The sequence below is a fragment of the Gekko japonicus genome, unplaced genomic scaffold, assembly GCF_001447785.1.
Source record: "Gekko japonicus isolate JY-2015 unplaced genomic scaffold, Gekko_japonicus_V1.1 scaffold2419, whole genome shotgun sequence".
Lineage (NCBI taxonomy): Eukaryota > Metazoa > Chordata > Lepidosauria > Squamata > Gekkonidae > Gekko > Gekko japonicus.
In genome coordinates this window covers 68,585-94,357 of record NW_015175438.1, presented here as the reverse complement: position 1 = coordinate 94,357, position 25,773 = coordinate 68,585, and the positions used below count along the sequence as shown (strand labels likewise).

Here is a 25,773-nt window from a genome sequence, read left to right as displayed (position 1 = left end):
CAGCAGATCATTCCCAGTTGCCAAGGAGGGGGAAAGGCCATGGCTCAGTGGTGGAGCATCTGCGTTGCATGCGGAAGGTCTCAAGTTCAATTCCACAGCAATTCCAGCTGAAAGGATCAGGCAATAGGTAGGGTTGCCAACCTCCAGGTGAGGCCTGGCAATCTCTCTCAGAATTGCAACTGATTTCCAGATGAAAGACATCCATTCTCATGGAAAAAATGGCTGTTTTGGAGGGTGGTCTCTATGCATTATATCCTGCAGAGCTCCCTGCCCTCCCCAAACCCCACCTCCCCCAGGCTCCACCCCCAAATCTCCAGGAATTTCCCAACCCAGAGTTGGCAATCCTAAGAGTAGGTGATATAAAAGACCCCCCTACCTGAGACGCTGGAGAGATGCTGCCAGTCAGAGTAGACACTGCTGCCTTTGAAAGACCAATGATCAGGATCCGCAGAAGGCAGGTTCATGCATGTTCATCAGAACCAGCAGTTGAAGCATCCAGTAATTCTGTGATCATCCACTCCAGGAAGGATCGGTTTAAAGAGTCCTCTCCTTATATTCCCACAGAAGTAAGTGTACTGAGGTAGGCGAGAAAGATTTCTTAAGACCAAGGTCTACATTAGATTAGACACAACCTCTTGGAGGAGCAGTTTGACTTCACAGGTTCCCAGCTGTCTTTCCCCTAATATAAAGGTGTATTCAAGAGAAGTTTCTAGATTTCCAGTGTGATTTTTTTTTTAAATCACTAAAAGGCTGCTGTGGCAGGCAGGACTCACTGAGAACAGGCCCAGAGTATAGGGAGAGTTTGTTTTCCCAGCCTCTAGTGTTCCCCCACTCCCAAGGAGTAGTTATTTGCCTTGCAGGGAAACTGTATAGACAGCAGTTCTAAAGAAGAAGAAGAGATTGGATTTATACCCTGCTCTTCTCTACCCAAAGGAGTCTCAGAGCGGCTTACAAACTCCTTTCCCTTCCCCTCCCCACAACAACAAACGCCTTTCCCTTCCCCTCCCCACAACAGACACCCTGTGAGGTAGGTGGGGCTGAGAGAGCTCTGACAGAAACTGCTCTTTTTCAAGAACAGCTGTGCCAAAATTATGGCTTGCCCAAGGTCATCCAACCAGGTGCAAGTGGAGGAGTGGGGAAAGTGGAGGAGTGAGGAATCAAACCCGGTTCTCCCAGATTAGAGTCCTCACACTTAACCACTACACCAAAGTGGTAAAGTGGTAGCCATGTTAATAATAAAACAGGACTCCAGTGGCACCTTCAGGACTAACCACATTTCACTTCATGCTTCTGCACTGAGTTCTGACTTACAAAAGTTTATGGTAAATTTGTTAGCCTCGAAGATGCCACCAAGCTGTTTTGTTATTCTGGCAGCAAGTCACCTGTTTCCCATAGAGGCATAAACAGCAGATGGGGGCATTTGAAGATGGCAAAACAGTGTGGAAGGAAAGAGTTGACCACCCCATGGCCCTGATCCTTGCAACTGCTTTTCAGCATTAAAACCCTCCCACATAAGATTGTTCCAGAGCAAAAGAAATTAAAAATGCTCCATTTAACCAAGAGCAGAAAAATACCACTTGTTTTGCATGCCTGTATAACTCCAAGTTCCAGCTCCTGCCAACTTAGCAGTTCGAAAGCAAGAAATTGCAAGTAGATAAATAGGTACCACTTCAGTGGGAAGGTAACAGTGTTCCATGCGCCTTAGTGTTTAGTCATGCCAGCCACATGACCACGGAAACGTCTTCGGACAGCACTGGCTCTTCGGCTTTGAAATGGAGATGAGCACCGCAACCCTAGAGTCGGACTCGACTGGCTTTCAAGCAAGAGAACCATTACTTTTACCTTTTTATACTCCAAGTTCGCCCACAGCCTAGCTCAGGAATTTGTCCTGGCAAAAGGGTGACACAAAACTGAACATTGTTAGCTTGGGGAAGTGTAAAAATGTTATCAAAGCCAGCCCTACCAAAAGGGGCAGATCTAGTATGAAACTAATGAAACTAATCCTGGAGGGGCCCTAAAGCAACTCTTTTTTTATGAATTAATTTTTCAACAAAATTGATGGAGTTTTTTTAAGTGTTTGTGTTACCCAGACTTTGCTGCTGGTGGGAAGGGGTGCACTGTATGGCCCATTTTAAAGGGCTCCACTCCACCACCCCATTCTCTGCAATTTGGGCCTCAAGGTCCTTGCAACCCTTTGGACCTTGTTGGATGTTGCCCTGTTGTTGCTGGTTGAGAAGGGGGCCCCCAGGGTCCCAAAAATGTAGGTCTGCCACAGCCTACCAAAAGACAGCCCGCAGAGCAGGCAGATGTGGGACAGCATTAAAAAGCAGAACCAGTGTAATTTATTTAGTATGTTATCCTATTTTACTCCACATCGTTTACTTTTGCTGCCAACAACCGTCTTTAACTGTTCTCTTTCATTTTTAGTCTGCCCTGCTCAAGGTGGTTTACACAGTTGCTCCCTCCTCCATTTTGCCTTTACAACACCCCTGTGAGGTAGGTTAAACTGAGACAGAGTGGCTGGTCATCCAGGGAACCTTGTGGCTGACTGGATTTAAAACGAGGTCTCCCCAGTCCTATATTCTAACCACTACACCAGAATGGCTCACAATTTATGGGTTATTCATTTTCAGTGAGTTTTCTACATTGGTCAGGATAAAGATATGGGAAGCATTACACCTAATGCATGAAATTTTTATAGATGCTGCAGAGGTCCTGGGAGTGTCTATCCACACTGGTGACAAGGAAGGAGTCGAAGAAGGCTGTAAAAGCAGGACATACATTAAGGAAGTGGTTTTCACGAGGAAACCTCAAAAGCTAATTGGAAGTTCCTCAATTACAACTAGCGGACAAGCTTCACTGAAAGCAATTTGTAATGTACTCCGCCATGACCGCGTGCGCAACCGTTGGGCATTAAGGAAGTGGTTTTCACGAGGAAACCTCAAAAGCTAATTGGAAGTTCCTCAATTACAACTAGCGGACAAGCTTCACTGAAAGCAATTGTTCCCAGCTGTATTGATCGTCATCTAAATTCTCAGCTGTACAAGACTGGTAAGTGGAGTGCACTTTCAGGGACAACCGGACAAAGAGTTGAAACGTTCCTCTCTGTTTTAAAATCAGAGGCAGGATTGGATGGGGACTGTGGTCACACAGGAGGGAGATAACCATTTCCTCTTCTGTGCTGTTTTCACAGCAGATGGTTTGATACGACTGAACTGACTGAAACTACAGGTCTGTGCATATCAGTCTTTTCTGCTGTGATTGGCAGAAGCTCTCCAGGAGAGTAGGCAGAGCTCTTTCTCATCAGCTGGTACTTGGTCCTTCAGTCGAAGGTCATGGGGCTTGGACCTTCCGCATGCAAAGCACACTTGCTCTCAACCACATCCTTAAGAACATAAGAACATAAGAGAAGCCCATGTTGGATCAGGCCAGTGGCCCATCGCGTCCAACACTCTGTCACACAGTGGCCAAAAATACCAGGTGTCATCAGGAGGTCCAACAGTGGGGCCAGGTCACTAGAAGCCCTACCACTGTTGCCCCCCCTAGCACCAAGAATACAGAGCATCACTTGCTCCAAACTGAGAGTCCCTATCTATACCTTGTGGCTAATAGCCACCGATGGACTTCTGCTCCATATGCTTATCTAATTCCCTCTTGAACCTGTCCATGCTTTGTAGCCACTGCCACCTCCTGTGGCAGTGAATTCCAGGTGTTAATCACTCTTTGGGAGGTGGAAGTGACATCATTGTGCAGGGCACGTAGTGCAGGGACATTCTAGCATTTGGGGGGAAACTCTATGGTAACCATATGGTAACCATCCTTAAAGCAGGCTCTCTAAGCCAGCTAGATGAGTGGTATGTAAGGTGATGCACTCAATGGAATACAAGGCTCACATCCCCCCCCCTAACCTTTTATTATGGCTGATTTGAACATGCTTGCTCCAACCACCGTGGAGTGGCCTTTCACTTCAGCTTGCCCTTCACGACTTTTTTTTAAGCATCAAGGGTCCAATAGCTTAGGGTTGTCCAGAAAACCTGGGTGCGCACAGGCAAACCACTGCTGAAGAAGGCATTGTCAGTGTGACTTCTCCGCTGCAAAACAGAGGGACATCGTACCCAATGGAGACAGAAGTTTTAGATTGTGGTCCTAAACCGTTATTGCAGGGGAGTTATTTTCCATAGGATTGCACTGTGAATCTGGTGTTTGTTTCTAGATTATGGGCAGGGCTGTCATATGAAAACATAGTGTTTATGGAGAAAAGCTGTTTATTGAAGATATGGTGCTAAGGCAGCATTCCAAGCTGGCTTGAGGGATATGCCCTGTCCCTTCAACAGAGGCTTACCATGTGGAAGTGGGCAGCTGAAGTTTTTCCTGGCATTCAAGTCCATCCTGACATCTGTTAATTAACAAGCTATTTTCCTCCAGGGCAGCTGGCAACCCTAAGCCAGAGCCTGACAACTTTAAAACCCACAAAATGTGTCTGAAAGCACTTGGACCAAGTGCAGCAATTAAGAACTGGCAGACGCCAACACGAAAAATCTGTTTGCAAACTGCTTAAAACTCTTTGTTGAAGAGGAAACAACAGCTGGATAAAGAATTCCTTTGCAATCTGGCCACTGAAAAACAAAGGAAACTGCAAACTTGTATACACTTACTTCTGAGCAAATCCCACTGGAATAGCGCAAACTGCTTTGGAGTAGACATGGTATAGAATCAGGCTGTTACGCTGATGACAAGCCTTGATCATGGGAAAGCCAAAGGATATGATTCTAGCATCTAGCAACCAGCTAGATGCATGTTTGATTGCCTTGTACTTAATGAATTCCTGCCATCATTGAAAGATGCCCTGTTTTTTTCCCCCCCTGTGAGGCACAGGAAATGCACAGAGTCAGTTTGTGTAGTGGTCACAATGCTAGGCTAGGATCGGTGAGAATCAGGTTCAAATCCACACTCTGCTATGGAAGGTTGCTGAGTGACCTAGATAGGGTTGCCAACTCTGGGCTGGGAAAAGCCTGGAGATTCTGGGAGTGGAACCTGGGGAGGGAGGAGTTTTGGAAGGGGAGGGACCTCATCAGGGTACAATGCCATCGAGTCCACCTGCCATTTTCTCCAGGGGAACTGATCACTGTTGTCTGGAGATGAGTTCTAATCCTGGGAGATCTCCAGGCCCCTCTTAGAGGCTGGCAGCTCTAGACCTCGGGCCAGTCATGCTCAGTGTAACCTGCCTCACAGGGTTGTTGTGAGGATGGAACGTCAGAGAGGAGGAGGATGTAAGCCCCTTCAATGTAGTTTGTCTATGGAACCTCCCTAGAATCATATCCTTTGGCTTTCCCATGACCAAGGCTTGTAGGGTGCCAGCGGATACACAGAAAGGCGGGGGAATCTACTCTGCACATGCACAGAGGTCCACTCGGTCCTTATGATTTCAGATTAAAGATGATGATGCTAGTTCAGAGGGTAGCCCTTTTGGTCCACGATAGAACCACTGGAATAGAACCACCAGTAGCACCATAGAGCCTGGATCGCCCAAGTAGCCCGATCTGGTCAGATCTCAGAAGCTAAGCAGGTCAGTATTTTGATGGGAGACAGACCACCAAGAAACACCAGGGTCCTGACACAGAGGAAGGCAATGGCAAACCACCTCTGAAGGTCTCTTGCCTGGAAAACCCTGTGGGGGGTCGCCAGAGGTCAGCTGTGACTCTAAGGCACTTTCCAGCCCCTGGAGACCAACCATATTTCCAGCTGATCAGTTTTTGAGTCAGGGAGGGAGCCCTTTTTGCCTCTGGAAAGCTTCCCCCTCGACCCCAATCTTTGCTCTCTAAGGTGCTGCTAGACTCCAATCAAGTCGAAGATGGTTTATGTAATTTATTTCGGGGCCACACCTTGGCAGGGGCGGGGAGAACTTCCGAGGCGAATTGAGTTCCTGGATGGGGGCTGCGCCTGACCCTCCCACCAGGTCTCCCACCAGGGCACCGCGAGAGCCCCTCCCAGCAGCCGGGTCGGTGTGGCAGGGGGGGGGAGTCCCTTGATCGAGGGCTTGGAAGGGCCGGGAGCTGCGGCGGCCAAGAGGCGGAGATCAGGCGGCTCATAAGGCGCCAGCTGGGTGCCGGACCGGGGTCTGCGCTGGTGAGACTCGACGCCATGGACGGACTGGCCGCCACCGGCTTGCTGGCGCTTCTCCTCCTGCTGCTGCTTTTGATTTCTCGTTTCCGCCGGTGCCGGTGAGCGACTCGGGGTCTTTCACCTGTTCCCGGGGGGTGGGTGCGGGAAGCGGCTTCCAAGGGGGAGACGAGAGTGCGAGGACCCTTCCCGCTGCGGCGGGACCTTCGCGGTGTGTGGCTGACTGTGCTCCCCTCGGCTCACCGGGCGGGGGGTGGCTGCATTTCCTCCTCCCGTACGTGCGCCGCTCTCGGGGAGCAGAGATTCGTTCCGGCAATGATGGGCACAATCTGAACAGCCTCCTTGTAGCTAGGCGAGGCGGGCGTTCGAGTCCTGTCTTCCACTCCGCGTTTCGACGCGTTCAGACGTACATGCAAAGAGGGTGAAAGGGGCTGAAAAGCGTTTTGGGGGGATGTCGTGGGTGAAAACGGCCAGAATCTTCCTGTTCGCAGTGTGGGGTACCCAGAAGTAATCTAGTCCACCCCACTCTTCAAAATCAAGACCATCTACCCTCCAGGCTCTGGCAGCTCAGCCCCACATGTAATCCATTGAGAAGAATCTAGATTATGAAGAATATGGGACTCAAGAGATGGCCTTATAATGAAACAAACTGGCAGGGCAATCCCCTTGCAAAATTAGTCCAAGCTGGAGTAACTCTGTATATGATTCTGCTGTAAGAGTTCATCTGGTTTAGGGTCTTTGGCCACCATTTTGTAAAACAATTAATAATAATTGTTACCTTAGATTTAAAAATACAGTAAGCATCTGTGATGAGGCAGGAAGCCAGCTTCCGGAACTGTGGGCAAAAAAAATTCTTGATAATATCAAATATGCTAAGATTAAGTGCCACATGCGTACAGGCATTTAGATCATACGTCACCGACCTTTATTAAAACAACACTAAAAATCACTTAAGGTACTTCAAGACTCTGTGGTGTTTATGTTGGGATAGATCAACAGCTCTGTCTCTGGAATAATTTTCTGTTTGTAAAATCTATTTACTGTCTTCTTTAGTTAGATCATACACGAAAATAAATAACAGTCCAGAGTACACAGTCATTTTTAAAGAGAGAGAAAAAAGCATGTAGAGAACTTTGTGCTTCTGTTACTTTTTACCAGAAGAAGTGTGCGTGCACATGAAACCTTATACCTAGAATAAAACTTTGTTGGTGTTAAAGGTGCCACTGAACTCCAACTTTGTTCTTTTTTTTTTACCAGCATGTAATTGATTTAGCAAAGGTTATAAATAATAATTAACTAACAGCCATAGACTAAAAATCAGTTGGGGACTGAACAAATAAAAGGAGGATCAGATTCTTGCATCTGTAATGACTTGGGATGTAAATTTCACATCAATGTTGAGCTGTACTGTGGTTGTCCCATTTCTGTTCTGAAGATATTGCTGATGTTGTCACATTAATTTCTGTCTTTGTGGCTGACTTTTCCTTAAGGAATTTTTTTAAGGGGGGGGGGAGCTCAAGTCAAGGCCAGGCATTTACAAAAGCCCCCAAAACATTAAAAAATCCAGAGTGCCAGCAGAACTACTATATTCAGTTGGTGCATGCTACCCAAGCATTTCGGAGGCAGCAAGAAAGCGATTGTCTGTTTTTACATCCTACCAAGACTTTCAGGTTAATGAAAGCCAGTTTATTTATTTCAATTGCCATATGTTTAAAATGCATACAGTCAGTATAATACGCACAACAGACAATGTGTTGAAATGACACTGCAAAATTAGAGAACAGTGGAATAGAAACAGTATAATATATATGATGAGCCGTGCAATGAAAATTGCCTAAAACAAAGGTGCCTTGCAAGAGGGCCCTCTAAATTCTGGTCTCGGCACTGCTGCAGGGGCAAAAAGATTGAGGGGACCCCTGAAAAAATATATTGTGTGTAAGGCTGGGAAGAGTTAATAAAAAGAAAGGGTCTCTTTTAAAATGGCATTGGCATGAATGGTAAAATATTGTCAACATATATAGTAATTTTTCATCAGTCTGGTTCTTAATGAACTTTGGTCTTGCATCAAAACCTCACTAACTAAGAAAAAATATAGAAAACAGACAAAGTGGGGAAATTGCTTGCTACTTGCAGGTGATTGTGCATATTTGTTTTTTTTAAAAAATAGTGCAAATGAGTCTGACTTACAGCAGCTTCGTGCCCTGAACAGGGTCTACTGTAAGCAGTTGGATGTTGCAAACAGCTGTGTAGCACAATCTGAAAATTGCCCTGTCAGTTGCATATGAAGAAACTTTGCCACTGTATTCCAGTGTTACTGTATCTTGTAATCCACTTGCTGATTGACTGAAAAGGCTTTTTAAAATCATACTTGTAAACCACCTTGGGTTCCAGTGAGACAGGCAGACTATAAATGAAAATAATAAATAAGATTGTCACACAGAATGGTAATCGCAGCTTTCTGACCTGCAAGTATACAAGATCCATAAGCTACATTCTAGCATCCTCTGCGATACTGTAAGGGATCTTGGGGCAAGCGTCTAGGAAATATGGTTCATTGCAATTCTAAAAATATGTTGCACCACAACATATGTCTAAAATAAATAATATTATAACATACATATAATATATAATTACAATAATTATAATAAATGCACAAAAGCATAAAAACCACAAACTTTACAAATACATACAAAAACCATGAATACTTTGAGACACTGATGTTAGAGTAACTCAAAAATACATATATCATCTTGGAATTTATTTTCCCAGTACATTATTTTCCCAGTACATGGTCAGTTTTTGAACCAGGTTGTCTACATACAAACCAGTACTCTTTCAGCATCTGCTGTAATGAAATGGTTTCATCAAAAGGATTTCTCTTTGTGTATGATGAGGAAAGGTTGAAGAGTCTGGGAGTTTTCAGTTTAGAAAAGAGACAACTAAGGAGGAACAGGATAGAGGTTTATAAAATTATGCATGGGATGGAGAGAGCTGATAAAGAGAAATTTTCCTCCCTCAAAATACTAGAACTTGAGGGCATCCAATGAAACTGATGGGCAGTAGGTTCAGGATAGACAAAAGGAACTACTGCTTTACACAGAGAGTAATTAAATCTGGAGTTTTCTGCCAGAGGATGTAGTGATGACCACAGGAACAAACAGCTTGTAAAATGGATTAGATAGATTCATGAAGGATAAGCCTATCAATGGCTACTATCTATGGTGACTGAGGGGACTCTCCATGTTCAGAAGCACTAATCTTCTGAATTCCAGAGCCAAGAGGCAACATTAGAGGACCTTCTCAGCCTCTATGCTCTGTTGTTGGCCATCCAAAGGGACTGGCTGGCCACTGTTCGATACAGTATGCTGGACTAGATGGACAACTGGTCTGATCTAGCAGTGCTCTTCTTATGTTCTTAAAGATCGATTGGTTTTCCCATATCTTGTGCTGCTAGGCACATTATAGCTGCAGTTAACAAGTTTACAACCAACTCTGCATCCAAATTCTCTACCAGATCTTTCAGACAACCCAAAATAATCCCTTTAGAAGAAGAAGATGATGATATTGGATTTATACCCCACCCTTCACTACCCAAAGGTGTCTCAGAGCAGCTTACAAACTCCTCTCCCTTCCCCTCCCCACAACAGACACCTTGTGAGGTAGGTGGGGCTGAGAGAGTTCTGACAGAAACTGCTCTTTTTCAAGAACACCTCTGATATAACTATGGCTTGCCCAAGGTCATGCAGCAGGTGCAAATGGAGGAGTGGGGAATCAAATCTGGTTCTCCCAGATTAGAGTCCACACAGTTAACCACTACACCAAACTGGCCCTTAGGATCTGATGGAATTTGATACCCTGTCATATCACTGATTAAACATTATGCCAGCCCACCATGCTGAAGGCAGCCATTGTGTTATGGATTTGCACAGGAAAAATAGAAAGGGCAAAAACTTTAGCTTATTTCATTTCCGCCTCTCTTTTTTGCCTCTCCTGGTCATGAAGATCAGATTGCAAAAGGCCATTATATAAATGTATGACTTGATCATATAACAAACATTGGCTGCAGTTCTGGCTGTGCCATCTACCAAAAACGGTGAACAGAAAAGGGTACAGAAAGGCAACAGAGATGCTCAAGGGCTTGGTCTCCCTTACGTTAAAAAAAGGGATGCAGAGTCTGAGGCTTTGAAGTAGGGAAAAGAACAATCTGGTGGGGACGTTGCTGAGTTATGAATGATCGGACGGAACAATTTGTATTTCTGTCTCCTTTTTGTAATTGGAACCTGGAGAAATGGGTTCAGTGATAAAAAGAATTTGGCATGATGTAGTGGTTAGAGTGTTGCACAAGGATTGGGGACATCTGAATTAAAATCCCTCCCCTATAAAGCTGAGGATAAAATATAGGAGAGCCCTATAAACTACTCTGATCCCCTTCAGGTGGAGGGATGTGTGTGTGTGTTAAGTGTCTTCAAGTCGCTTCTGACCTATGGTGACCCTACAAATTAATGACCTCCAAAACATCCTGTCCGTAACAGTCTTGCTCAGGTCTTGCAGACTGAGGGCTGGTGGCTTCCTTGACTGAGTCAATCCATCTCATGTTGGGTCTTCTTCTTTTCCTGCTGCCTCCAGCTTTTCCCGGCATCATTGTCTTCTCCAGTGAGTCTTGTCTTCTCAGGGAGTGGTAAGGCTGGATAAAAATTAGATGGTCAGAAATACATCTTTATTTAATTTATGCAATGGATAGGCAATCAATAGTTTGGATAGCTTTTAGGTAAACTGAGACAAAACCTTTGATCTCCTGATCTCCTGTAGGTCTTAGCCTCCACATTCACAGTCAAGATGAGAATTGTCCCCATGTGAAAGCAACTTTGCCTCTGTATAACGTGAGGAATAACTACCAACCCTTGAAAACGTTCGCAAACAGGAATTAGGGACTTCACAACATCTGTGGACTTCACAACATCTACTTAAAAGGCTCAAACTGTGTTCTTTTTTTAAACCCATGACAATCATAAACACCTTTAGTAACATGTTTTTTTTAACTTCTTGATTTTGAATCATCAGGCAGGGTTGGCCGCCAAAATGTCGCCGGGCCTGCCCATTTTTAGAACAGAATTGACCACAGTTTACATAAGCTAAGCTATTGGTCAACAGTGGAAGAGTGTCTGGCCTGCTGATTTTTGGCTATCATGAAAGCAAGTTTCTATTTCTGCTAGGCTTTATCAACTCAACAGAGCTCTATGACTGAAGTTGCCATCAAAACACAGGATTAAGGTCCAGTTTGCAGGGGCGGTATGGAGCTTTCTTCAGGAGGTATGCAGCTTTCTTCCGGAGGACCTTTCTTCAGGCTTGTTTAGACATTGAGGGGTGGAGACACCCGGTGTGGTGCAGGGGTTAGAGTGCTGGACTAGGATCTGGAAGACTTTGAGCCAGTCACACACACTCAGACTTATCCACCTCACTGGGTTGTTGTGAGGTTGAAATGGAGAAGGAAGAAGAGATTGTATTTATACCCTGCCCTTCACTCAGAAGCCCTAGATATTCTATTCCTGGGCTCCATCATCAACCAAAAGGGAGACTGCAGCCAAGAAATCAGAAGGAGATTGAGACTGGGAAGGGCAGCCGTGAAGGAGCTAGAAAAGGTTCTTAAGTATAAGGAAGTGTCACTGTCAACCGAGATCCAGATAGCTCATGCCATAGTATTCCCGATTACTGTGCATGGGTGCGAACGTTGGGCAGTGAAGAAAGCAGACAGGAAGAAAGTTGATTCCTTTGAAATGGGGTGTTGGAGGAGACTTTTACAGATCCTGTGGACCGTCTAGATGACAAAAAAATGGGTTCTAGATCAAATCTAGCCTGAACTCTCCTTAGAAGCTAAAATGTCTGAACTGAGGCTATCGTCCTTTGGCCACATCACGGGAAAACAAGAGTCCCTGGAAAATACAGTAACACTAGGAAAAGTTGGAGGCAGCAGAAAAAGAGGAGGCCCCAACACGAGATGGATGGACTCACTCAAGGAAGCCACGGCCCTCAGTCTTCAAGATCCGAGCAAGGCTGTTAACGGTAGGACATTTTGAAGGTCATTAATTCATAGGGTCGCCATAGGTTAGAAGCAGCTTGATAGTACTTAACACCCGCCCCCCAAGCCCTGGGTCTTGCCAGCTGCCCTGCCTCAGGATATGCTAACGATAGCTCTGGATTGTTCACACATGCACGCCCTCCACTTGATCTATTGATAGCTAGTTACTGTATGCTTGAAGGCTGAGAGCAGGTTCTGAATGTTTGATCTGTCTCCACTGAAAAACCTTGTGCATAATGTGATTGGAGACTTCTGTCTGTAGCACTGCTACCTGTGATGCTGCTGTCCACAGCCCAAAGGTATACAGGTGCTTCAAAACAGGACCCCAGGTAAAGAGAAGCCTGTCTGCTGGTCCTCCTTGAGGCCAGTCACGCACACAGTTCCTGTCCATGCTCCGGGATCATGTTGGTAATCGTGGCTACCTCTATGCCTGTATCATATTTGTATGTTTTTAATCCATTTCCCCATTTTTAGATGTTGTGTGTGTATAAAGTGCCATCAAGTCGCAGCCGACTTATGACCACCCCAGCAAGGGGCTTTCGCGGCAAGTGAGAAGCAGAGGTGGTTTGCCCTTTCCGTCCTCTGCAGAGTCTTCCCCGGTGGTCTGCCTTCCAGGTATTGACCCTGGTTAGCTGATGAGATCAGGGTATAGCATGCAGCCTTGTCTCCCTTTTAGGAGTTAGAAATGGTTAAAGTATTACAAATTCTCATTCCCTTTTTATAATAAACACATGCTTGCCATTTTAATTATAATTCTGCCCCTTTGGGAACTTCACACACCCTGCGTCCTTATGTCCATGGTTTGGTCAAGAATATCAGGTACTTTCCTCCCCTCTGTGGCTCACTTTGACTCTTCTTACATGGAAATGGATAAGGATCTTTAGCAGGCTATGAATACCTGAAGTAGTCTTGCCAACTCAGGGTTGGGAAATACCTGGAGATTTCGGGGGTGGAGCCTGAGGAGGACAGGGTTTGGGGAGGGGAGGTTTGTTAGCCAAATTGCCTCATGACTTTATTAAATGGGGGAATTATGAATATTAAATAGCAATAGAGATTGAGTATGGGATCATGACCTGTGTATGCTGGAGTTAGAATTCCCGAGAACCCAGGAATAGACACAGAGACTGGGTAGACACAGAGACTTCTGGGTAGCTAAAATAATGATTTATTTACTAAATATTCTCAAGCATACACGCAATAATCAAACATTCACACAGACAATACAGAACTAAGGAAGCAGAGGTGATAGCTAATAGAGGGATCAGTTATGGGGTGATACTCCCTGTGCAGAGGTCCATGAAGAAGGGATTATGGCCTAAACCCAAAGGGTCTCGGGGTGGACTGCCAGTTGGCATCAGGGCAGAAGCTCACGGTCAGAGGCCATGTGCTTGAATGGTTATAGGCAAAACAAGGCAGACCAATGGAAGGCCTTGGGGGCTGGTCTCAGGTGAAAACAATAGATCACCTGGACCAATGATGAGTCCCAGGGGTGTGTGGCATCAGGATGGGCAAGGCCTGGAAGTGACCAACAAAGTTCCAGAGAGGCAGAGTTAGGCTATGATGACAATATAACTCAGTTTAGAGGGAACTCTGGATCAGCTGGCAATCCAGGGGATATCTAGGCTCCTCCTGAAATCTTACTTCATTGGGCCCAAGCTTTCCCAATCAAGTGTAGACCCTTGCAAACTTTCTTTTCCCAGCCTGCCCTATCCTAACTCTCTTCTCCCCCATCTGTGGGTTTCCCCGTTGTCCAGGCCACCCACCCTTAATTGCAACATGCCGTCAGGGGTCATTTCGTAGAAAAAGAGCTAGGGGAACTCATTAGCATAACTCATTAGCATATGCCACACCCCGACATCACTGGAAGTGTGTCATAAGACCACACCCCCTGACATCACCGGAAGTGTGTCATAAGGCCACACCCCCTGCCAGCAGTAAATTTTAAGAGGATTCTAGCAACTTTATTCTTCTAGTAATGGTGGTTTATAGAGACCTTATGAATGGTGCCAACATAAATCATTGTTTCAAATGGACTGTATAGGGTAATTAATTGACTAGACTGACTTCGTGTATTAAATGGACTTTGCAGCATTGTTAAAACGGAAGCAGCACCTCCTGGAGGTTTTAAAAATGATGTTTCTTGCAGCTTCTGTGTGACTGCAGGGAAAGTGAGCTGGATCCAGGTTCTCCATACAGCACTCATTAAAAAACGTATTGTGCAGGTTGGCCCTTCAAGTTAACTTATCAGTAACAAACCAAGATATTGGGTGGATTTCACAGAGACAAATTTTAGTTCCACTGCATTATAAGAAACACAGGGCTCAGCAGCCCCTAACCAACTGTGATGACATACAGTAATAAAGATCAGGTTGTCTCTGGGAATATGCAGAGTGCATTACCACCACCACATGTATGGAGCTCAATAGCTGTGTGTTCCAGTACAGACTGTAGCCTGCATTTTAGAAATCCGCCTCTGAGTTTGAGCTGCCCCTTTCTCCCTTATAGCTATTTACATTACTTTGCAATGGATTCCATAAAGGCTAGCTGGGCTAGTTCCAAACTATACAGTTAGACCTTTTTTTGCTATCCAATGCCCCTGCATCAGGCAATTTTTCCAAACCCAATAAAACAATAACGGAACAGGCAGAGTCCTTGCTTAGATAACAACCTACATTAGGCAAGCACAATGAGGGTAAGGAACTATCTGATCTTTGTTAGGTTCTCTCTTGCCAACAATATGTGCTGAAGTTCACTTGGAAAGGGTTCAAGAATATTTGGCTGGCCTGGCTCCTAATGTCAGATTTATGGAAACTGGCAACAGTGATGATCCAACCAGTGTTCCCTGTAAGCTGAGTTAGCGTGAACTAGCTCACAGTTTTTTAGCCTCCGGCTCACACATTTTTGTCTTAGCTCGGGAAGGATGGCTCCAGAGCAAACTAATTTTTGCAGTAGCCAAATCACTCGCTCACAACTTTAATGTGAGTAGCTCACAAAAAGTAGAACTTTTGCTCACAGGACTCCACAGCTTAGAGGGAGCATAAAGACAGCCAGTCTCTCTCTTTGTAGCTAAACAGGCTCGGGATTTCTTTCATTTTTACTTCTTTATCCACACCCCCTCCCCGCAATTGCCTCATTCTGTTTTGCATGCTGAAAGACTTTGAGCACCCTGCCCTGGTGCAACCTGGCATTTCCACTTAGAGGTTAGAAAGTGGGGTACCCGTGCTATTGGGGCTACCCAAGAGTAAAGGCAGTGCCTCTGGCAAGAGATTCTTCAGTGGGATGTAATGCCATAGAGTCCACCTTCTGATGCAGCCATTTTCTCCAGCTGTCGCCTTGAGATCAGTTGTAATAGCAGGAGGTATTCAGCCACCACCTGGAGGTTGGCAACCCTAACCTGAAGCAGTGGCTGCACTAATAAAGGTTTTGTGGGGCTTTGGACCTGTCCTGAGTCACAACACAATCTCTTTACTGTGCAAGAGCTGTCCTTTTAAACACGTTCATGTTAGCAAAAATCCATGGAGGAATCCAGAAATTGATTTCAATTAAGAGTTGTTAGTTAATATGGCATGTGCAAAACTTCCTGTGTTCCAGTTATGTAGGGTTACCAGCTGTCCTCTTTTTAGAGGACATGTCCTTTTTTTGTGTGTATGTCTGTCCTCTTTTGGGCTCTTGTTAAAAAACTGATGAAAATGTCCTCTTTTTTGGTTGGAAGGTTAGGAATAGTCCTAACCTTCCAACCAATTATACAGTTTAAATAGTAGGGGGTATTTAAAATGAGATTTGTCATAGTGATTGCTTGTTTGAAGTCGTCACTTCAGAAATATGTCCTCTTCTTTGCTTTTCAAAATATGGTACCCCTAAATTATGGCAAACAGTTGGCACACAGGTGCAAACCTGGAGAAAATGTTTCTTGTCATTGCAGAACAAACTTGTCATGTCTGATTTCCTGTCTTTGGTTGTACTGCTTCTGATAAGAAGGAAAGGGGAGGAGGGCAAAACTGAGATATCTGCTGCAGGGTGGGAGGGAGAAGGAAACCTTCCTCCTTTCCATGGACCATGGCTAAGCTAATATATATTTACTTTTTAAAAAAGCAAAACCTGGCACAAAGAACATACCCATGCATGTGTTAGCGTGCAGTGGAAGAAAAAGCAACACATTTCGCCTTTGCATATAAAAATAAAAGCAGATTGCTTGGCAAGTTCATACTTTCAGTGCCAGTTTTTTCTGGCAGGGCTCTTATACCTTTACCAACCATCTGACAGGCAAAAATAGATGAAGAGGCCCCTCACTGGCATGTGCGGTTGCTGACTGCCTTGAAAAAAATGTCTTGTCCCTTTAACAGAGGCAAAATGCAGGGCCAGCCTGACCATTTGGCAAGCCTAAGTGATGGGATGGTGTAGGGCTCTAGCGCTTGAGGGGGACAAAAGGGGGCAGAGAAGCCTCATCCAGAGGCTTTAGGGTTACCACAGGGTCAAGCTTAGAGTTCTCTTGGTATTACAGTGCATCTCTAGACAAGGAGGAGGAGGGAATCATACCCCGCCTTTCACTACCCGAAGGAATCTCAGAATGGCTTACAATCTCCTTTCCCTTCCCCTCCCCACAACAGACACCCTGTGAGGTAGGTGAGGCTGAGAGAGCTCTCTCGAGAACTGTCCTTGAGAGAACAGCTCTGAAAGAACTTATGACTGACCCAAGGTCACACCAGCAGCTGCATGTGGAGGATTGGGGAATCAAACCCGGTTCTTCCTTGAGCTGACAGAGCTTACCCCTTGGGCTGTATTTCTTGCAAATTCTTGCAAAAAGCTCACTTTTTTCTCTATTGAATGGGCAGCCCTGGCTAAGTGGGATGTTGTTTACCAGGGGATGTTATTTAAAATGAAAAGCTTCAACTGCCATGAAAAGCTTCAACTGCCCAGACAATAAGACTATTATTGTTCTTATTATTAAATCAGGTGATACCTTGCCAACTTGTTTCCCCAGCCTATTAAACAGACAGGATATCTTTCTCCAGGAAAGCCTGTGTCAGTTTGCTTCTATCAGACATGCAGAAATCCCCACCCCACCCCCCTTGGGAAGATGCACAGGTATCCTGCCAGGAAAAAAAAAAAGGGTGTGTGTGATAACATCCGTTAGCTCTGAAAGGTTTCCTTGTAAAATAAAAAATAAACCACTTTCCTTCATTTAGGATTGTGCTACATTGAAGACTTTGCTGAAGATATACAGAATAGGCTTACTACACATAATTACTTATAATGATTTTTAAAAAATAATCCGCGTACAATTTAGATGAATAAATGCCTACTTCTAGTTGCTTTGCTGTGACGTTTGCTGGTGAACCTTGCCAGTCACTCTTTCTCCGGGCCAAACTTGATGAGGACAGCATCACAAGGATGCCGCTGCCATTTAAAAGCAATTTCAAAACGCCTCAGATCAGGCCGCCAGTGTGGTGCTGCTCCCTTTTACTTTTTCAGGTACCAGAGCAGCCGCCATATTGGCAGTTGACAAGGTGCTGGTGAGGGGCATTTTTATATGATTTTCAACTGGTGGGACCGTCCTTCCTTGTGTCAGCCACAAGGATGCCATCACGTCAAGTTTGACCCTCGGCCTAAGCTTCCTCACAGGAGTGTTGTGAGGATAAAATGGAGGAATGGTTAACATTTTTGTCCCTCTGAGCTTCCTGGAGGGAGGGTTGGATAAAAATGTATTAGGGACCATTCTTTCTAAGTTCCAGCAAGGCTCCGCATTCTCCAGCTAGAGCAGGAAGCAGGTGCATCTCTTTGTACCCATTGCTCAATAATGGGGTTTTACAGGGAAGGGCCTGTTTGCTTGTGTGCCTGCATAGCAACCTCTTCCCTCCATCCATAACACTGATGCTGTGTCTAGGGTTGCCAGCCCCTGTTTCCCAAGAAGGGAAACGTCTGAAGATTTGGGGGCAGTGAGTGGGGGGCAGCAGATAGAGCTCAGAGGGGATGCAATGAAATAGAGTCCACCCTCTAAAGCTGCCATTTCCTCCATGGGAATTGCTTTCTGTAGTTTGGAGATCAATTGTAAGCAGAGATTCATCTCCAGTCAGGGAAGTCCACCGAGATTTGTGTGTGTGTGTGTGTGTGTGTGTGCTTGGGGAGGTGGGGCTTGGGGAAGGGAGGGTCCTCAACAGCATATAAGACCATAGAGTCTATCCTCCAAATTAGCCATTTGCTCCAAGGAAAGTGATTTCTGTTGTCTGGACATTAGTTGTCCACCCAAATTCTGAGACAACTCTTGGTGGTTGGTAATCCTAGCTGGGTCCCTCTTCACCCAAGAGGCAGCCTGTTTCTGTTTGGAGAGAAGCATTCTCAGCCTCTCTTGAGTTGCTGGCAGCTTTAAAAAAAATGTTCTACTCCTCTGCTACTAGACACTTCCCCTTCATGATGTCAGAATTACATTCCTGGTTGGCTTGGAGACTGAAGGAACACCTCCACTTTTATTAACCAACCCAAGAGTTGAGGTCAGCCCAAAAGGCCTTTCTCCATGTGCTATCCTTAGCAGAGGTACCATTGGACTGTGTGTGTGTGGGGGGGTGGCAATTGCTCCCCAACTTGGGAATTCCCTCCCTCAGGATTTGAGAAGGGCTGCTTCCCTAAAGGCCTTCTGGATGGATGTGAAGATCTTGAGTGAGTTAGATCAGTAAGAAATGGTGTGACAGGGGAGCGGTCATAATAGGGAATTTATTTTATTTTATTTTATTTAGAAAATTTATGTGCTGCCTTTTCAGAGACCTGCTTCTTATTATCTTTTTAAGTGAAGTTTTATTGTTTTTATTGGGTTTTAATTTTTTTGTTTTATTGGGTTTTTATGGATGTTAATTGTGTTATAAAACACCGCAAAGACTCCCTGACACGGTCTCTCAACATTTCCTGTTTTCTCAAAAAGCAGCCACAGAGGAGGGAAGTGATTTGGGTTGGTCAGTCCTCCCACCCTGGCATTTCCCTGGGAGAAATAAAAACATAAGAAGAGCCCTGCTGGATCAGACCAATGTAGGGTTGCCAGGCTCCTGGTCTGGGCGGGGAATCCCCTGATTTTCAGGGCATCTGCCCGCCACCGGCCAGCTGGTTGATGGGGAAGCCCCACCCCCGAACAGCCATGTTGCGTGGAAGTGACATCTTTGCATCAGCGATGTCACACATTGGCATTCTGCTTTTTGGGCAAAACTCTATGGTTTGAGCCCAATTTTAGTCATAGAGTCTAACCCAAAAGCAGAACATCCCCCAATGTCACTGACACAATGTTGTCACTTCCGTGTGATGTCATCGTGTGGGGGATGTCACCACTGATTCCTGGACAGCCCCCCAAATCCCCCTGCTGGTGTGACAATTGTGCCTGGCAACCCTAGACCAATAGTGTATCTACTCCAGCATTTTGTCTCACACAGTGGTCAACCAACAACAGGGCATAGAGGCCGAAGTCTTCCCCTGATGTTGCCTCCTGGCTCTGGGATTCAGAGGATTAGTGCCTCTGAATGGGGAGATTCCCCACGATCACCATGGCTAGTGGCCACTGATTAACTTTCCTCCATGAATCTATGTAATCCCACTGCTTACTTCCCTCCATCGTGAGAATCATCACTCCTGAACCATTTTAAGTCTAGCAGGAAAAAATGAACTTGTCTATCAAGGTTTCAAACAGTTAAAGGGGAAATGGTGTAGAGGAGAAAGGGTTAACCTCCCCTTCAGTGCCATACTCAGTTGTCTTGAGCCCCTAGCATGAGCTCTTTAAGGAAAAAGATCTCCAAGATCTCCTGCATCTCAAGCCATTGCCATCTGGGCTGCCTGATCATGTCTGGAATTTATTCTTGTATCGTTCTCTGCTATTGTTGCTTTTGTTACTAGCGTTGTTTTTGTATTGTGGTTTTGTATGGTTAGCCCTAGGGCTATGAATGCAGGATAAAATTTTAGCTATGGGATCGGGGACGATTGAGCAAGAAGATTATGAAAAAGTGTGTATCGCTCTCCTTTCCAGGCTCTTGGGGGAACCACCACTTGATAAAGGCTTTGTTCCATGGCTTGGGCATGCTCTGGAATTCGGAAAAGATGCTGGCAAGTTCCTCTCTGCAATGAAGCAGAAACATGGTGATATTTTCACAGTGAGTATATCCTGTTCATTTTCTGCAGCTGACGTCTTACATCCTGTAACGCTTGCCTTAACATTGGCACACACATTTATATGACTGTATCATTTTCCCCTTCCACCCTTTGTTGAAGGACCTTACCCCTCTTCCACGCTATGCTGACAGCAATGCTGTGTGGTAAGTTATGCTGAGAAAGTGACTGACCTAGGGTTAACCAAAGAGCTTTATGGCTCAGTGTGTTAACTTAGAGCTGGTTTGCTCAGCAAGGGAGAGGCTGCTTTAGGAATAAAGTCCACATAAGTCTTGTTGCTTTAGAAAGGAAATGAATATCCTGTATTGTTAGGGATGTCAGGCCACGCCTAGCAACCAGAGCTTTGAGGGTGTGGACATGGGGGGCACTGTCATCTGCACCATTACATCACTTTAGGGAAAACCCAGAAGTTATGTGCTATGGAAGTTACTAATTGCCAGAAACTCTATGGTAAAACCAGTTAAAGTTAAAACCATAGAGTTTGCAGTGATTCTTAGAGCAATCCAGTCTCACTTCCAGGTTGGTTTCCCTCAGAAGTTATGTCACAGCGCACACAACAGCAACTTTATAATGTTTTTCTCCCACTGCTGTTCCAAGGGGCAGTGGGCAACAAGGGCTGCCAGCAGGAGGCCTCTTGCCATAGTGGGAGGTTAGCAATCTACTTATTGTTAAGGAACACTATTCTATGATGGGAAAGGAGGGGAAAGCCTTCTACCGATCTCTCTTGGCTAGAATGGAGAGAGATGTAGAGAGGACATCTTGCCCTCACAGAGATTAAACAAATAAAGTTAAACAAAGAAGCGGGAAGAGAAGGAGTTAGCCAGAAGGAAGGATCTCCCTGAGAACAGCATTTCTGGATATACAAAGAGACTGTAGCAGAACACACAAAAGGAAGGATATAGAGGAAATGACCTATCCACCTAAATAGCTCTACTATCCCTTTTAGAGTAATGGTGTGCTTGGTACAAAGAAATAGTTCTACAGTCTGTGGTAGATTGGGAGTTTGAACCTGGGTTTCCCAGGTCCTAGTCTGAGGTGGTCATCTATTGATATGGCTATTTGGTGGGTAGTGTTGGATTGAGGGTTTACCCACACCTTCTGGTTTCCCCCTTTTCAGTGTCTCTCAGCTCAGTCTTCCATTTATAAAACAGAATTCATACTGTGAGAATGAACAAAATTATGCTTGCAGTGCATTTTTTCACTTTCACAGTAAATACGATTGATTTTGTTTTGTGCTGGATAACACTGAAAACAACTGAACAAAATCAGGAGGCCATCTTAGAGATGTCTTGTTTTGCATCATTTTTGTTTGCTTGTAAAACTGCACTAATTTCCTTTCATTCAAACATGGCAAGATTCATATGTTTTGTGACTGGCTTGGTTGTTTTTCTTGAAGATTAAAGCTGCAGGGAAATTCATCACAGTCTTATTGGACCCCCGTTCCTATGATGCAGTGCTTTGGGAATCCCGCTGCAAACTAGACTTTGGTCAATACGCACGCCTTTTAATGGACCGAATGTTTGATGTCCGGCTGCCAGATTATGACCCTAATGCAGAGAAAGTCATGCTGAGAGCGTAAGTGCATTTTTTTTTTTAAAGAAGGAAAGTGCTTGTAATGGGAAAACCAAGTCATTATGCCATGGACAATAGATCCCCAGTGCCATGTTCCAGAGCACCACAATGTGTGCCTACGTAGTGATTTAAACCAGAGCAAGACAGTATATGATGACAGCATGATCACACATTCCTCCAAAACAGAGTTCCTTAAACTGGGGTCTGTGATGGTATTCTGAAACTCCTTCATAAAGGACAGAAGGAGAGATTTTCTTGCAGCTATATGGCCCACATTAAAATGGAGCCTGCTCATCTTTCTAGAGAAAGGGGCATGGGGTTTCTGCTTTATGGGATTGAATTTGTCAGCCATAGGTCCCCTAGGTCACTGGTTCCCAACATGGTGTCTATGGGTGCCACAGCACTACTGGCACCTTTCTGGGCGCTTGGCAAGTGTTTTTAGAAAGTGGGCAAAGCCAGGTAGGGCTTTTGATTGGCAGTGCAGATTTTTTTTAAAAAAGTTGTTTTGGCAGTAGCTGCCACCACAGACCAAGGATCTTCACTGTGTGACTGAAGGTATGCTGCGGCAGCCATTTTACAACTGGTTCTACCTCTTGTGGCAGCCATTTTGTGGCTCTGCCCAGCACACTGTGTGACTGTGTCACAATTCCAAAGGTGCCCATTGGCTCAAAAAAAGTTGGGGGACCCTGCCCTAATTCCAAAGGTGCCCATTGGCTCAAAAAAGTTGGGGGACCCAAGGTGCCCCAGGTGATTCCTAGATAGGTTTTCCTGTATGTGACGCTCCCCCTCCATGTCCCCACCCCCCATTCTCCTGGGCCTGGCAACCCAAATTAATTATGTAACAAGTTGTTGTGCCATGAGGGGTTTGGAGGCTTGGGAACTCTACACCACACTGCGTTCCAATGAAAAGCTTGTGGGGGCGGGCAAACCCTCAAGGTGGCCTGCCCCCGCATAGATTAGGTTCTTCCCCATAGATCAGATTCTTTCCCTCTGGATGATCATCTGATGTGCCAGAAGGGTGTTCCAGATTTTTGGCAGCCAGTCTAAATGATGATGCTTCTTCCAATAACATGAGGGGAAAATTTACATTCGTTCCACAAATCAAAAGAGCTAAAACTCCCCTTCTCTCAATCTTAGGCAATAACTCAAGCCCAACGCAACATATCCATCCAGCAATCAATTTTTTTTAGTGAAGGGACTGGATTTATTACATTTCCGTCTTTGAGCAAGCAAGATTTTTGCTGCAATGGAAAGTTTACAAATCATCTCTCTTGGGGATTTCATAAGAACTCCACCCCACACACACACTCCCAGTAGCTGCATTAAAAACTTTGGGATCTGTTGGATTAAATTCCCTGCAAGGAGTATAAAGCACATGAGGAAATAAGCTACAATAGAATTCTTCTTCCCAACATGCTTGCTTTCCATAGGCAGGGCGTTTTTGAAATGAGAGGGCATTCAATCGTGGAGTTCCTCCCTACGCCCACCTCCATATTTAAGACCTGGAGGGCCAATTTCTAAAATATCGCATTGTTTCATAGGCTACAATTTCTGCAGGCAAAAGGATTGCTGTCCTCAGAGCATGACTTCCCTTGCTTCAATACAGCCCTAAATGCCCCCTGTGAAATGCTGTTCCTGGGGGATAGAATAACTTGCAATAACTTGCAGGGAGTCTGAGGTCTGCCACGGGAGGGGGGAAATGGTGGAAAGTGCCCCTTTTTTGCCCATGGAAATATTAGAAGGATCCAAGTTGTTATCTAAGCCACGTGATATTTATTAAATGACATTTTGGTTCTGTGATTCTATTACATTCTTTACAGCTGCTTGTCATAAGGAACTCGGGCGGCAGCAGAGATTTATAGTGATGGCTCTTCTTGAAAGGGGCTTCCTGCAGGATCTCCTATTCGAAGGGCATCTGATTTTATTTGGTTGTAATTTAACATCTCCTGGAGACATTAATCTCTTTACAAGCCACATCAATCCTTTTACGATCAAGTGGGGGTGGGGAGAAGCAATGTCAGAATATAAACAGGCAAAACCTCAGAGTTTACACTGGCAAATGAAAAGAAAACACAAAAACCACAGCGAAACGATGAAGCCGGGACCCACAAGAGTGGAACTTCTGGATAATCGTGTTTACTACTCAGATGGTACTGAGAGAGATGAAAAGGGGCTGTGTGTTGGGGAACAGTCCTTTGTTGCCAGCAATTATACCAACTTCAAACTTGGCTAATCTCAAGATGTCTAACAAGAAGTAATTCTTTCTTTCTTAATTCAGCCCATGGATTTCTAGACATATAAGGGAAAATAAAACATTTAAATATATAGGCAATCCATAGTTTAAAATAGCAGGATTATAAAATTTAACAGTCATATGAACTCAAGGGTAACTATAATTTCAGAATATACTTTAAAATCGGATTATTATCCAGAGAGGAGAGGCCACAAACCAGCCTCACTGTTAATCCAGGAGAGGATAGAACTGACAGATGATGACCATAAATCCAAGTCTACAATAGTACATGCTGCTGAAAATTAGAAGTAATTCACATTCAAAGTGCAGTGGTCTGGTCGAACTAAGCAACTACATAGAGGCAAAGGTATTTTAAGTATTGTCAGCAAAGCAACAAAAATGCTGTTAGTAAACTCTGGGATCCTCAATAGCATATGAACACACCAATCTGCCTTATACTGAATCAGACCATTGGTCCATCAAAGTCAATATTGTCTACTCAGACTGACAGCAGCTCTCCAGAGTAAGGCAGAGGTCTTTCACCTCCTGCCTAGTCCTTTTAACTGGGGATGCCGGGGACTGAACCTGGGACCTTCTGCATACAAAGCAGAGCCACAGCCGCTCCCATAACCGCACTGCAAATGATCCTGGGGTGTGTGGTAAAATGACCCATCAGAAACTTGTTTTTACCATGAGGAATGAGGGATTTAATCTGCTGGTTGGGGTCTTAAAATCTAGGCAACACTGAGGAGATGACTTCCCTTTTATCCTGTGCCTTCCCTTTCACAAATAGAGTTTGATCTCTGGTGCCATCAGTAGGTTGTTAATAGAATTGCAGTCTGACAGCCTACAGTCAGACTCTCCATTAAGATTCAGAATCTCTTTCTCAGTTCAACCGGCAGGGAGGTTGGAGGGAAAATCTTGAAATCACAGAGACATTCTCAGATAGGCAGGTACCTCCTTTCTCTCAGTTATACATTTATAACCGTCAACCAAGGCATAGGGCTTTTTGTGGTTCGAGAGAGCACAAAATAACTCCAGTTTCAGAAAAAGACATTTTTATCTTAAAGGACATAGCATGCAATTGGTACACAAGGAAAAAAGCATACAGTTGAGCAGCAAAAGACTACAGCATCTGAGTATAGAGAAAATGCAAGATGTTTAAATTCATTTCTCTTTGCCTAATTTTTATCCGCATCATAGCGTTGCAAGCACAAGACTACCAACCAGCAGGAGACTTTTCAGGAGGGAGGGCCTTGCTGATGACATAATGACATCACCAGCAACACGCTGACATAATTCCCCATGTGCCCAGAAGTGAGGTCAGTACATTGTCAGGAACACTCTAGCATTTGGGAAAACTCTCTGGTTTAACTGTAGAGTTTTGCCCAAATGCTAGAGCATCTCTGGCAACATGTTGCTGTCACTACTGGGCACACAGGGAATGACATCAGTATGTCTCAGGACTCTGCCTGTCACCTTAAAAACATAATAGAAGCCAATGTTGGATCAGGCCAATGGCCCATCCAGTCCAACACTCTGTGTCACACAGTGGCCAGAAATACCAGGTGCCATCAGGAGGTCCAGCAGTGGGGCCAGGACACTAGGAGCCCTCCCACTATTGACCCCCCCC

The 25,773-nt window shown here is 44.9% G+C and overlaps 1 protein-coding gene across 1 annotated transcript in view; it reads left to right on the top strand.

Annotated features, from left to right (window-relative positions):
* The first annotated feature begins 6,141 nt into the window (after window positions 1–6,141).
* LOC107122715 (prostacyclin synthase-like) overlaps window positions 6,142–25,773 on the top strand; it is a 52,520-nt gene continuing 32,888 nt past the window's right edge. The window contains exons 1-3 of the mRNA XM_015425848.1: window positions 6,142–6,221; window positions 20,196–20,319; window positions 21,732–21,910. Coding sequence (XP_015281334.1) covers window positions 6,142–6,221; window positions 20,196–20,319; window positions 21,732–21,910 — 383 coding nt within the window. The remainder of the gene's footprint in view (window positions 6,222–20,195; window positions 20,320–21,731; window positions 21,911–25,773) is intronic.